Source organism: Macrotis lagotis, chromosome X (assembly GCF_037893015.1).
Source record: "Macrotis lagotis isolate mMagLag1 chromosome X, bilby.v1.9.chrom.fasta, whole genome shotgun sequence".
In the NCBI taxonomy this organism is placed as follows: Eukaryota; Metazoa; Chordata; class Mammalia; order Peramelemorphia; family Peramelidae; genus Macrotis; species Macrotis lagotis.
In genome coordinates this window covers 410,697,487-410,710,046 of record NC_133666.1, presented here as the reverse complement: position 1 = coordinate 410,710,046, position 12,560 = coordinate 410,697,487, and the positions used below count along the sequence as shown (strand labels likewise).

General features: G+C 36.0%; 1 protein-coding gene across 1 annotated transcript in view; it reads right to left on the bottom strand.

Annotated features, from left to right (window-relative positions):
- Positions 1–12,560, bottom strand: part of ARFGEF1 (ARF guanine nucleotide exchange factor 1) — a 161,964-nt gene that overhangs the window by 112,022 nt on the left and 37,382 nt on the right. Inside the window, exons 2-3 of the mRNA XM_074203275.1 lie at positions 1,023–1,053; positions 209–365 (exon numbers count right to left, since the gene is read on the bottom strand). Coding sequence (XP_074059376.1) covers positions 209–365; positions 1,023–1,053 — 188 coding nt within the window. The remainder of the gene's footprint in view (positions 1–208; positions 366–1,022; positions 1,054–12,560) is intronic.

The following is a 12,560-nucleotide window of genomic DNA, read 5'->3' as shown; positions in this document are numbered from 1 at the left end:
TTAGAGATACCAATAATCAAGATATTGTCTCACTTCAGTTAACCAATGGACTATTTATAGTTATGAATGAAATTTTGCTGTTACTATTAAAAATTGCTAATTGTCCTCTACAGTAAACGAATCAGCAGTATGAATCAGCAGTTGTGGCTGATGTTTTAGATACACAAACGAACTTGATAAACTCTAGATAAAATTATTTTGTACAGACCTGTAAACAATCTAGAGATGTACTAACTATCCGGGGACATTTGGACTGGCATGCCAGCTCAAATGGTAAAAAGTATTTATCTGCTTCGATAAAACTAGTCTTCGATTTCACCGGAGGAAGAGTACTTGAACCGGCTTTTGCTTCTCCATGAGGGGGACTAAACAAAAAAAAAAAAAAAAAAAAAGAATATTCTGATTAGAACATCATAGGTATTAGAAACTCATAAATCTGAATTAGTGATCATGAAGTATTTTAGAAATGAGAAAATACAGGTTTAGAGAACTTAAATGATAAGATCATATAACAAATCATTAAAAACCAAGAGAAGAACCATATTTATGACTCCCTGTTTTGTATTCTATCCAAAATTAAAGTTTTCTCTGGTATAAACTTAACCTCCAACATTTAACCAGCTCTAAATCAGAATGCTTAAGAAATATAAATTACTTTATAAATTAGCAAGTCTTTGTGAAATTGTACCATTAACAGATAAGTCACTATTAGCAAAGAAATCTAATATATTTTCTAAGTATGACTCAAACACTTTCAGGAAAAGTCTGAAGATGTGACTATAAAAAATAAGCTTATGTAGAATTATGTAAGTCTATTACTAGTAATATTAATATAAAGGAATTTTTTTCATTTTTTTATGATACTTGCAATTATTTTTTTAAAAGACAATTATATAATTCTTATAGAAATGACTGAGAAACATTTTAAGCTTAATACTAATTTTTTATAAAAGTTGATAATTTCTCTAAGATTTATAAAAAGTTCCAAATTATATGTTTATTAAAGTGAAAAAATTACTAACCTTTGTTTTTCAGTTTCAGCCTTTATTTCCTCTGCAAATATAAAAAAGTTAGATTTAGAAGTATATGATTAAAGTAAAGATATAGAGAAACTTATAATTTAAATTCTAACAAAATATGGAAATTGAAGCTTAGTCACAAAAAACGACTATGATTCAATCTGAGTTGACAGTAAAAACAGCTAAAATGTAGTCTGCTGAGGATATTACACACAAGTAATTATAAAGACTATAAATTTTAAAATATTGTGAAAATTGTTTAAAAAATGAACATTAGGTGGGCAGAGCCAAGATGGCAGCGTGAAGGCAGCACTTCCCGGGAACTCCTTCCCCCTGCCAAACTCCAAAAAAACAACAAATGATGACTCTAGCCAAAATTTAGAGGGGGCAGAACCCACAGAAAGACTGAGTGATATATTTTCCCAGTCCAAGATAACTTCGAAGCAACCCAGCACAGCCCAGCACAGCTCAACCAGCAACAGTTTGAAGGGGTAGTGAAAGAACTCTGCTCCACCAGAATGAGTGTGGAGTGAGGAGAACCGCCACAGAATCTGCAGCGAGAATCTGGAGAAAGAATCCTGTACCCCAAGAGATGGTAAGGGTAAGGGAAGTCTGCAGAAATTCCTCTGCTCTCCCTGGGGTAGGACTCTACTGTTTGCCCACTCAGATCTAGGTTGCAGTTTGGGCTTCCATACTAATCAGCCAAGCTGGATCCCTCTTTATAGCCCCAAGGCAGAGGGAATTACAGGGGCCATCTACATATCAAAGCACAGGCAAAAGAGCATAAAATCTTGGAGGAATAAAGGTCCCAGTGGGGTGTCCCCCCCCTCCCAAAAAAAACCCCAACACCTTGGAAGTGCTATAAATTAATCTTGGGCTGAGGAAATGAGTAAACAACAGGAAAAAAGAAGAATCTGACCATAGAGAATTACTTTAGTCCCATGGAAAATCAAAACACATACTCAGTTGATGACAAAATCAAAGCTTCTGTATCCAAAACCTCCAAAAATAAATAGAAAATGGACTCAGACTATGGATGAGCTGAAAAAAAGGCTTTGAAAAGCAATTAAGGGAGATGGAGGAAAAATTGGGAGGAGAAATGAGAGTGATGCAGAAAAATCATGGAAACCAAATCAAACGCTTGGTGAAAGATAAAAAAACAAAACAAAAGGCAAAGGAAGAGAAGAATGCCTTAAAAAGCAGAATTGGCCAGCTGGAAAAGGAGATAAAAAAGCTATCTGAAGAAAATAACTCCTTCAAATGCGGAATGAAACTAAAGGAAGCTGATGACTCTGCAAGAAATCAGGAAGAAATAAAATTCTTCCAAAAAAGCCAAAAATTAGAAGAAAATGTGAAATATCTCGGAAAAACAACCAACCTCGAAAACAGATCCAGAAGAAATAATTTAAAAATTATTGGGCTATCTGAAAGCCCAGATCAGAAGAGCCTTTTTTCAAGCAATACTGCAGCAAAATTGCCCTGAGATCCTAGAAGCTGAGGGTAAAATAGAAATTGAGAGAATTCACCAGTTACCTCCTGAAAGAGATCCCAAAAGAAAAATTTCCAGGAATATTATAGCCAAATTCCAAAACTCCCAAATCAAAGAGAAAATTCTAAAAGCTGCCAGGAAACAAACAATTCAACTATGGAGGCTCCATAGTCAGGATTACACAGGATCTGGCAGCATCTACATTAAGGGCTTGTAAGGGATTGGAATATGATATTCCAGAAGGCAAGAGATCTTGGTTTACAACCAAGAATCAACTATCTAACAAAACTGAACATCCTCTTTCAGGGGAAAAGATGGATTTTCAATGAAGCAGGGGGAATTTCAAATTTTCCTAACGAGATGACCAGAGCTGAACAGAAAGTTTCATCTCCAAGTACAGGACGCTGGTGAACCATAGAGGGAGTGGAAAAGAGGGACCAACTATGAGGAACTTGATGATGTTGAACTGTTTGTATTCCTGCACGGGAAGAAGATATTGATAACTCATATGAACTTTCTCAATTTACAAGAGCTATTAGAAGGAGCATATATATAGACAGGAAGGAACAGAATATAATGGTATGATGTGGTAAAGGGATGGAGTCAGTGGGTGATGGGGGAAAGTACTGGGAGGAAGGAAAAGGAGATGAAGAAGAAGCTGAGCGATTTCACATAAGTGTCAAGAAAAAGCTTTTTCAATGGAGTGGAGGGGGGGGAAGGCAAGGGGAATGAGTGAACCTTCATTCTCATCAGAAATGGCTCAGAGAGGAAATAACATACATACTTAATAGGGTGAGGAAATCTATCTTACCCTAGAGAAAAATAAGAAAAAAGTAGCAGAAGGAGCAGGATAAGGGGGGAATGGGGGGAGGTTAGGGGGAATTAGGTGATAGCAGAGAGGGAAGATCGAGGGAGAGGGTACCCAGATTCAGCACAGTTTTGGACAGGGCCAGGATGAAAGGAGAGAAAGAATAGAATAAATGGGAACGGGGAGAAAGCCAGTGGAGGTACAGCTAGTAATAGCAACTGTGGGAAAAATATTGAAGCAACTTCTCTGGTGGACTTTTGATAAAGAAAGCCACTCACCCCAGAGACAGAGCCATTGAAATCTGAACACAGACTGAAGTACATTTTTTTCCCCCTCTCTCTCTATTCTTGAGGTTTCTCATCTTCTGGTGGGGGGGGTATGTTTACTCTTATAACACATTCAATTTACATCAATGTATAGCATGGAAACAATGTAGAGACTATCAGACAGCTTTCTGTGTGTGTGGGGGAATTGTAAAATTGTAAAATTCAAAACCTTACCAAAAAAAGATAGGTACATATTACTTTTGTATATAATTGGAAAACAAACTTAAAAATGTTAAAAATTAAAAACAAAATAAAAAAATGAACATTATACTCTAGAGAACTGTGGGAAAATATGTCTCCTGGCTCTACAAATAGTAATTAATTTAAAAATATTTAAAAAGCAACATAATTCTTTTGTTATATAGGCATAACAAAAGCACAGTACATAGAAAAGCAGAGTATTTAAAGCTTAGAGGGCCTCAGTGATCTATTCAAATCTGTTTTTTAAGATTAAGAAATAGACTCACTTGTGGTCTGATACATCAGTGCACATGGCATGGATATCATAGTGTTGATAGAATATATATTTATTAACTGATATTGGGATGATAACATTTGGATCAAGCAATAGTTGTTCAATTTCAATAAGGTAAAGCTCAGAAACATGGTATTTTAAACATATTATTTGCAACCACAAAACTAGATTATTTGAATAAAATCAAACATTAAAAATATATCAATAAAATAGCTATTGATTTTTTAGCACTGAATACACTAATAATATTTAGGTTAAATATTAGTTGAAGTAAGCTGCTGTCTCAAAATCAAAGTGCTCTTAAAATCAACTAGTTTAGTATTTCTGACAACTGAGTCAAATAAGAAAATAAGCCATTCCCCAATTGATAAATGGTCAAAGGAAAGGCAATTCTCAGATGATGCAAAGTTATCTATAGTCATATGAAAAATTCCTCTAAATCATTACTGATTAGAGAAATGCAAATTAAGACAACTCTAAGGCCTCATCTCACACCTACCAGATTGGCCAAGATGACTAAAAAGAAAAATGATCAATGTTGAAGAGGTTGTGGGAAAACTGGGACATTAATGCATTGTTGGTAGATTTGTGAACTGATCCACCTTCCAAGAGAGCAATTTGGAATTATGCCCAAAGGCCAACAAAACTTTGCTCTAGCAATGCCACTTCTAGGTCTGAATCCTGAAGAGATCACAAAAAAGGGTAAAAATTCCACATGTTCAAAAATATTCATAGCAACTCTTTTGTGTAGTGGCAAAAAATTAGAAATTGAAGGGATGTACATCAATTTGCATATGAATGTGATGGACTGCTATTGTTCTATAAGAAATCATGAGGGCCAGAACTTCTGAAAAGCCTAGAAAGAATTGATACTGAATGAAATGAGCAGAACCAGAAGAATATTACACACAATTACAACATGGGGTGATGATCAACTATAATGGACTTCCTGATTTCAACAGTTCAATAATCAAAGATAACTCTAAAAGACTTATGATGGAGAATACCATCCATATTCAAAGTAGGAGCTGTGGAATTTAACTGAAAAACCAAAGCTTACTATCTTCAATTTTTAAGTGTTTTTTCCTAATTTTTTTTCCTTTCATTTGGATTCTTCTTTCACAGTATGATCAATATGGATCTATGTTTAGCATGGTTATGCATGCAAAGTCCATATTAGATTGCTTTCTGTTGGGGGTGGAGAGAAGGGAAGGAAGGGAGAAAAATGTAAAACTCAAAACCTTGCAAAAAAAATGATTGACTTTATGTTTCTTCCTTAAGGATTATTTCTCTCTCATCACACTCAATTTGGAACAATGAATACCATGGAAACAATGTAAAGACTGACAAATTGCCTTCTGTGGGGGGTGGGGGAGGGAAGTAAGATTACGGGGAAAAACTATAAAACTCAAAATAAATAAAATCTTTTTAAAAAAATGATAGGTAAAAACTACCATTGCATGTAGTTGGAAAAACAAAATACTTAAATTTTTTAAAAATCAACTAGTTTTTTGTGATAGGAAAAAAGGCATGTGTGGTGAATATTTTTCCTCTTCATTTTCAAATTCAACAAACCCATATTAGGTAGCTACCATATATAGAATATTGAACCAGGTGTTTTGTTTTGGGGGGGGGTTTGGGGGGGAGGGGTAAAAAGAAGCAAGACTGATTCAAGTGATTAACAATAGCAACTTTTATAGAAATTGAATCTAACACACTTTACTTATACACACACATGCTATGTATGCTATGTTTGAATCATATAACCTTTCTGAAGAAATAAAAACTTATACTTTATGTTTCTTAAGGATGTGATTTCTCTCATCACTTTCAATTTGGATCAATGTACAACATGGAAACAATGTAAAGACTGACAAATTGCTTTCTGGGGGGGGAGGAGGGAAGTAAGATTGGAGGAAAATTGTAAAACTCAAAATAAATAAAATCTTTAATTAAAAAAGAAATAAAAACTAGAGTTTTCAAAGTATAAATCAAGAATCTAAAGCAGAGAACAATGATGAGTAATCACAGGACCCACATTTGCACCAAATTGCTTCAACATTCAAGAACATTTTCTTTAAAGATTCTCATTTAGCATATTAGAAAAGCCTAAGAAATGAAGAATGTACAAATTATCATTCTATATTTTTCAATCTAATTGAGAAAAGAATAAGATTTATGATATTTATTGCAAAATGGTAAATTATGAACAGCCTAATTTTGGAAATTCTTCCTGCCAAACACTGTAAAATATGTTCCAGTAAAAGTAATGGTCAATAAATATGGTCAGAGAAATACCTCTCTTTTACTTAAATTCCAAAGGGAAAAGGGGGGGCAGGTGGTGTAGGGAGGTCAACAAAAGAGTAGAAATAGCAGAATGAAAGATTTAAAAAAAAGCAGAGAATAGTATTTTTAAAAAGCCAGAAGGCAAAGAAAAGGGCATTATGATCAAAATGGCTATGAATTAGAAAAAACCTGAGTACAAAGACCAAACTAAAATTCACAATTCTTTTATTCATATTCAGGGGAAAAAGAAGTGACTTTTGATCAGTATTTATTTCACTGGAACAGTAAATATCTATATTCTGTTTTTATTCAGTTGCTTCAGTTGTTTGGGCCCTTTTGTGACACCATTTTGGGATTTTGTGGCAAAGTTGTGAGAGTGACTTTCCATTTACATCTTCAGCTTATTTTATAGAGGAAGAAACTGGCAAACAAAATTAATAGTTTGCCCAGAAAACACATCTAGTAATGCTTTCTGAGGACAAAATTTGAACTCAGTTCTTCCTTACTCCAGGCCTGAAACTCTATCCACTTTACCACCTAGATGGCCCAAATGTCCCCCAATATTAGTATGGTATTATGATCCTTAAAACTTTATTTTTGTTCTTTTCATGACTTCCAATATACTTAAATCTCATAAAACTTATTTCCCTTCTTTAAGGGTACATATCTTTTTTGCCTAGAATTGTGTGTGATGTGTGTGTACTCTAATTTGATTTCTTTACTTTTAAGCTGCACATTTTATGTTTAAAAGAGGTGGTTCATACAAAGTTTTTTTATGTATAAAAACTTTGTTATTTTTAACTGAAAGGTATGACCTACACACAATTATTGTAAAAACAAAAAGCCTTAACTTCGTGACTTGTTTCCAAGTGCCAGGAAAAAAATCTGAACTCCACAAAGATTGAAATTCCTTCCCTTTGAGATAATTTCCAATCACTTTTATTTTTCTTATTTGTACAAAGTTTTTGCAAGTTCTCCCCCATTAGATTATGAGCTACTTGAGGACAAGGACTATATTCCCTTCTAAACCAATTAACTGATTTGTATATATTTGTACTTATGAATTTTATATTTATGCTGTATAAATACTTACAGGTATTTACTCTATCTTCCATTAGAATGTAAATCCACTAAATGGGAAATATTGCATAGAGAAATGTTTTATAGTTACTAATCTGTTTCCTCTGCACTGATCACAGACCTTATATTAACAATGATTCCCTCCCCCCAATCCCAGGTTTCAAACCTAAGAGATAAGGTTAAAGAACTTTTACTAAAGTACCTTGCCCCTCCCTGGCATGATCTCAATAAACCCCTACCCCCAGGCACAAAACAAATCTCTCTAACTATTTATTTAACAATGGAACCCAACTTAAACCTGAAAGGATTAAGTCTTGGACCTAGACCCTCAATTTACATATTCCTAATTACGTCATCCTTTTACTGAATTACTACCCCCATTTTTCAGTTATATGGCATGAAGAGATTATCCTCCAAGAATTCAAGGATGCCTCCATTGTGCTCCTCTATAAAGGTAAAGGGAATAGATTGTCCTGTGACAATCACAAGATGTTTCTCTTTTAGTCATGGACAATAAAATTCTTGCCAGAATCCTTCTCAATAGGCTGACCCTTCAGCTGCATGGTCACCTTCTTGAGAGCCAGTGTAGCTTCAGAAAGGGTGGAGAACATTGATATGGTATTTGTTGCCTGACAACTCCAGGAAAAATACCAGGAACAAAACAACATATGTATACAACATTTGTAGATTTGACCAAGGCTTTTGATACCAACAGTTGCCAGGGTTTATGGAAAATTATATCAAAATCTGGTTGCCTGGAGAAGTTCATCAGCACTGAACATCAATCTCATGATGGCATGCTTGCCTGGGATCTGGGATCTGGAATGGACAATGCTTTCAAGATTTCCCAATCACCAATGGAGTGAAACAAAGATGTATCTCTGCTCCCATGCTATTTTTAGCATTATGCTTTCAGTCATGTTATCAAACACCTTCACTAAATGGTCTCAAGGTCAGCTATCCCACTGATGGCAAATTCTTCAACTTGAAAAAGCTATGTGATTTTGCGTATGGTTGTATTCTCAATGCAGCCTTTAATGCTGAGATGCAACAAGGTATGGATCAATTTTCTATAACTTGTGCTTATTTTGATCTAACAATTAATACCAAGAAATACAGGTACTCCATCAACCAGCACCACACCACCCATATGTGGAATCATCAATAACAGCAAATGAGAAAGTTTTGAGTACTGTGGACAAGCTCACTTTACTTTGGCACTGTTCTTTCAAAGAATGTACACATTGACAATGAGGTTGGCACATGCATTGCCTGAGCCAGCTCAGTACTTGGGAGGCTCTGAAACAAAGTGTGGGAGAGAAAAGGTATTAATTAGACTGACTACCAAACTGAAGGTCTACAGAGCCAGTGTTGACCTCATTGCTTGTATGCCTGTGAAATCCAGACAATCAACCACCATCATGCCAGGAATTGGAATCACTTCCATTTAAATTGTCTTAGGAAGATTCTGAACATCACCTGGCAGAAGATACCAGACACTTGAGGTCCTTTCTTGAGCTAAACTGCCTAGCATTCCAACATTACTGCAGAGAGTGTGACTATGATGGGCTGGACATGTTAGAATGCCAGATGTATGCTTGCTAAAAAAACTATCTTATGGAGAATTCACACAGGGCAAGCGCTCACAAAGGGGTCCAGAAGAAGTGATACCAGGACACTCCAAAATCTCACTGAAGAACTTTGGAATTGATTGTATGACATGGGAGACACTGGCATAGGACCACCCAGCATGGCATGTCCTCATCAGAGAGGGGGCTGGACTCTATAATGAAGGCAGAACTGAAGCAGTTCAAAGGAAACGTGATATTCATAAATTTAGAGTACCCATCCTAGGTGTTCATGTGAACTATTTCTGAGCTCATATTAGTCTGATCAATGACAGCTGGACACACTGTAATTTTTTTTTGTTTTTTTCAAGGCAGTAGGGTTAAGTGGCTTACCCAAGACCACACAGCTAGGTCATTATTAAGTGTCTGAGTTTAGATTTGAACTCAGGTACTCCTGACTCCAGGGCCAGTGCTCTATCCACTGTACCATTTAGCCACCCTGACACACTGTAATTTGCCTTAAACATAATTTTGGTCTTCTTCAATAATGAACAACACATACCTAAATTATCTCAACTTCCTGCCTGTTTAAAAGTTTAGCTCACTCCTCAGCTGAGCTACTTGTCTTCCTGTGAAGCTAGATCAGAGCATCACCCCTCCCCACCACCGCTATTACCTTTCTTTACTACTTATTCCCTACTGATTTGTCTTCCTCTGGGAAGCTAGCCCACTTATGGAGAGCATCATCCCCCTAATAACCTCTCAGTTCCTTTTGCCTTTCTCTATTATTCCCTGCTTGCTTCCTTACTGCTCAACCTTTCATGGTAGCCTTGGATGTTTAGGAATAAGTATTTCTTTTCTCCTTAATCTCTCTTACCATTCTTTGTCTCCGCAATAGTCTTTCTTTTTCCCTAAGCAACTTTTGAAGTTTTTTTGTAGTATTCTGTGCAACCTGGGAATTAAAGTCAAGTCAGAGACTGGTGATTTGATTTCTTCACCTAAAATAAACCCACATAGGTCCATAAGCCTCATTCCCCCAAAGCCTCCTATTTCATTTTTTGGTATTTGCTTTCACAACACCTAACCTAGTGCAAATACTAGGATGTAAATAAGTGTGTGTGTGTGTGTGTGTGTGTGTGTAGGGATTGAGTAATTTAAAGACATTTCTTAAAAAAATTTAAGTAATAATTTTTTTCCATAAGTGTCTATAAATTAGTGAATTTTTCTTTTTGATTTCAAAAGTTGCCTCTGAAGGCAATTTCAGAATATTATAAGCAATAGCAGCATCATTCAATAATAAAAACATGCAAAAACTGAATAGGAAAGGAGAATAAGAAAACCATCTGTATCCAGATAAAGAACTGTGGAGTTTGAACAAAGTTCAAAGATTATTCCCTTTAATTTACAAAAAACCAAATATCTTATTGTCTGATCTTGTTATCTCTTATACTTTTTGTTTCTTCCTTAAGGATATGATTTCTCTCTTGTCACACTCAATTTGGATCAATGTACAACATGGAAACAAAGTAAAGACCAACAAATTGCTTTCTGGGGAGGGAAGTAAGATTGGGGGGGAAAATTGTAAAACTCAAATAAAATCTTTAATAAAAAAAAGAAAAAAAGAAAGGAGAATAAGATATATGCAATGGCAAGTCTAAGAATGGGTACCTTAGGCTAGGGAAAGAAAGAAGAACTAATATAGGAACTAGAAGATATGATTATTGAATCATTATCCAAAGTTCTTTTCAGCAAGATTGCTGACATTTGAGTTTCTGAGACAACACCAAGGATCAATCCCTGGCACTAGCTGTTCTAGGTTTCTGGGTCCTGTGACTCAGGATGAGTAGCTGAGTAGGAAGGGAAAAGAACCCCTGTGCTTGATCCATTCTAAAGCTGGGTAGAATGTAAGTGGAATAATTATAACCCCTCCAGGTCAAGTATGGAGGAATACAAGTTCACCAGGACTTGAGTACCTTTCACAACATTTGGCCAAGCTAGGGGGCACCATCTCACCAGTCAGTTATTCATATTCTCTTACACTTCACCAGAAAAATTTTACAAGACTGAATCAAAGTCATTCTTGTCCCTGATCCCTTTCTTACCATCTCACCATTTTCAGGCCCAAGTACTGATCCATCTCCACTTTCTACCTTAAAGGAGTATAAGTTAACAGAGACCTCTAAATTTCTCAGTCCTAGACCTGAAAAATAAGTCACTGTTTAGGTTTTGATGACCCAGAGTGAGTGTAAATAGCAATTATTATTTCAGTTCTAGACAGAGACCTGAGGGTCTTCCCCTTCCAAATTGATTTTTCATTTTTCCTTTTTTTTTTTTGATTAGGTAAAGGAGGCCCATTTTTTGTTTCATTTCTTACCCAACTTAAGCCTGAATAGGTGTTGCCTTAGACCAGAAGTGGGGAACCTTTTCTACCAAGGACCATTTGGTTATTTATAACAACATTCAAGCTATATAAAATTATCAACTTCTGCTATATTTGGTCAAACATTTAATTAAATCACCCCTAAAAAATTCCTCTAGATGTACTGAATTTTGACTACCACCTGCAGTTGCTGTGCCAAGACCAAATGATTTCACTGACCTGCCATTCCCAGTCCTGCCTTCGAGAAACTGAAACCTGGGAAAGAATTTATAAGGTATATAAAGTATATAAGTTTCTAGAAAAAGAGCCCTGGGGGGTGGCTAGGTGATGCAGTGGTTAGACACTGGCCTTGGAGTACCTGAGTTCAAATCCGACCTCAGACACTTAATAATTACCTAGCCGTGTGGCCTTGGGCAAGCCACTTAACCCGGTTGCCTTGAAAAAACTGAAAAAAAAAGCTCTGGAAAACCAGGTATGATAAAAACTATTGGGATCCAAATAGAGTTACTGGACTAGGTCTTTTTTTTTGTTATTTGTTTTTTAAATTTATTTAAGGGGCAACAGGGCCAAAGTGACTTGCTCAAGATCACATAGCTAGCCAATTATTAAGTATCTGAAGCCAGATTTGAACTTGGGTCCTCCTGACTCCAAGGCTGATGCTCTATGCACTGTACCACAGCTGCCCCTAGTGGGCAAGGTCTTAAATTCAATCACTGATTGGCCAATAATGGGCCCCCAGCCCCAGCTGTTCCTGGTTTGGATTTAGTTGGCTCAGAAAGAGAGTAATTAGCAATTGTTTCTGCTCTGGCCAAAAACCCTGAGGGTCTTCCACTCTCAGATAATTTCTTTTTTTGATAAAAAAAAATTATTGGCTCAAACAAACTGAAACCTTAGCTTATGATTTTCCACTGTATCCAGAATCATATCCAATTGTTTTGATCTATGTCTTGTCACTGGACCCAGATGACTCTAGAGGAAAACTTTTTTTATCCCTAAAATTCCTTCTGGTTCACAGTTGGTCTTTTACATAAAATCTTTCATGTTCTGCATAAATCTTTAACCAGACACATTCCCCACAACCCTGACACCAAGGCAAGGGAAAATGTATTGGGGCACAGCTAGGTGGCAG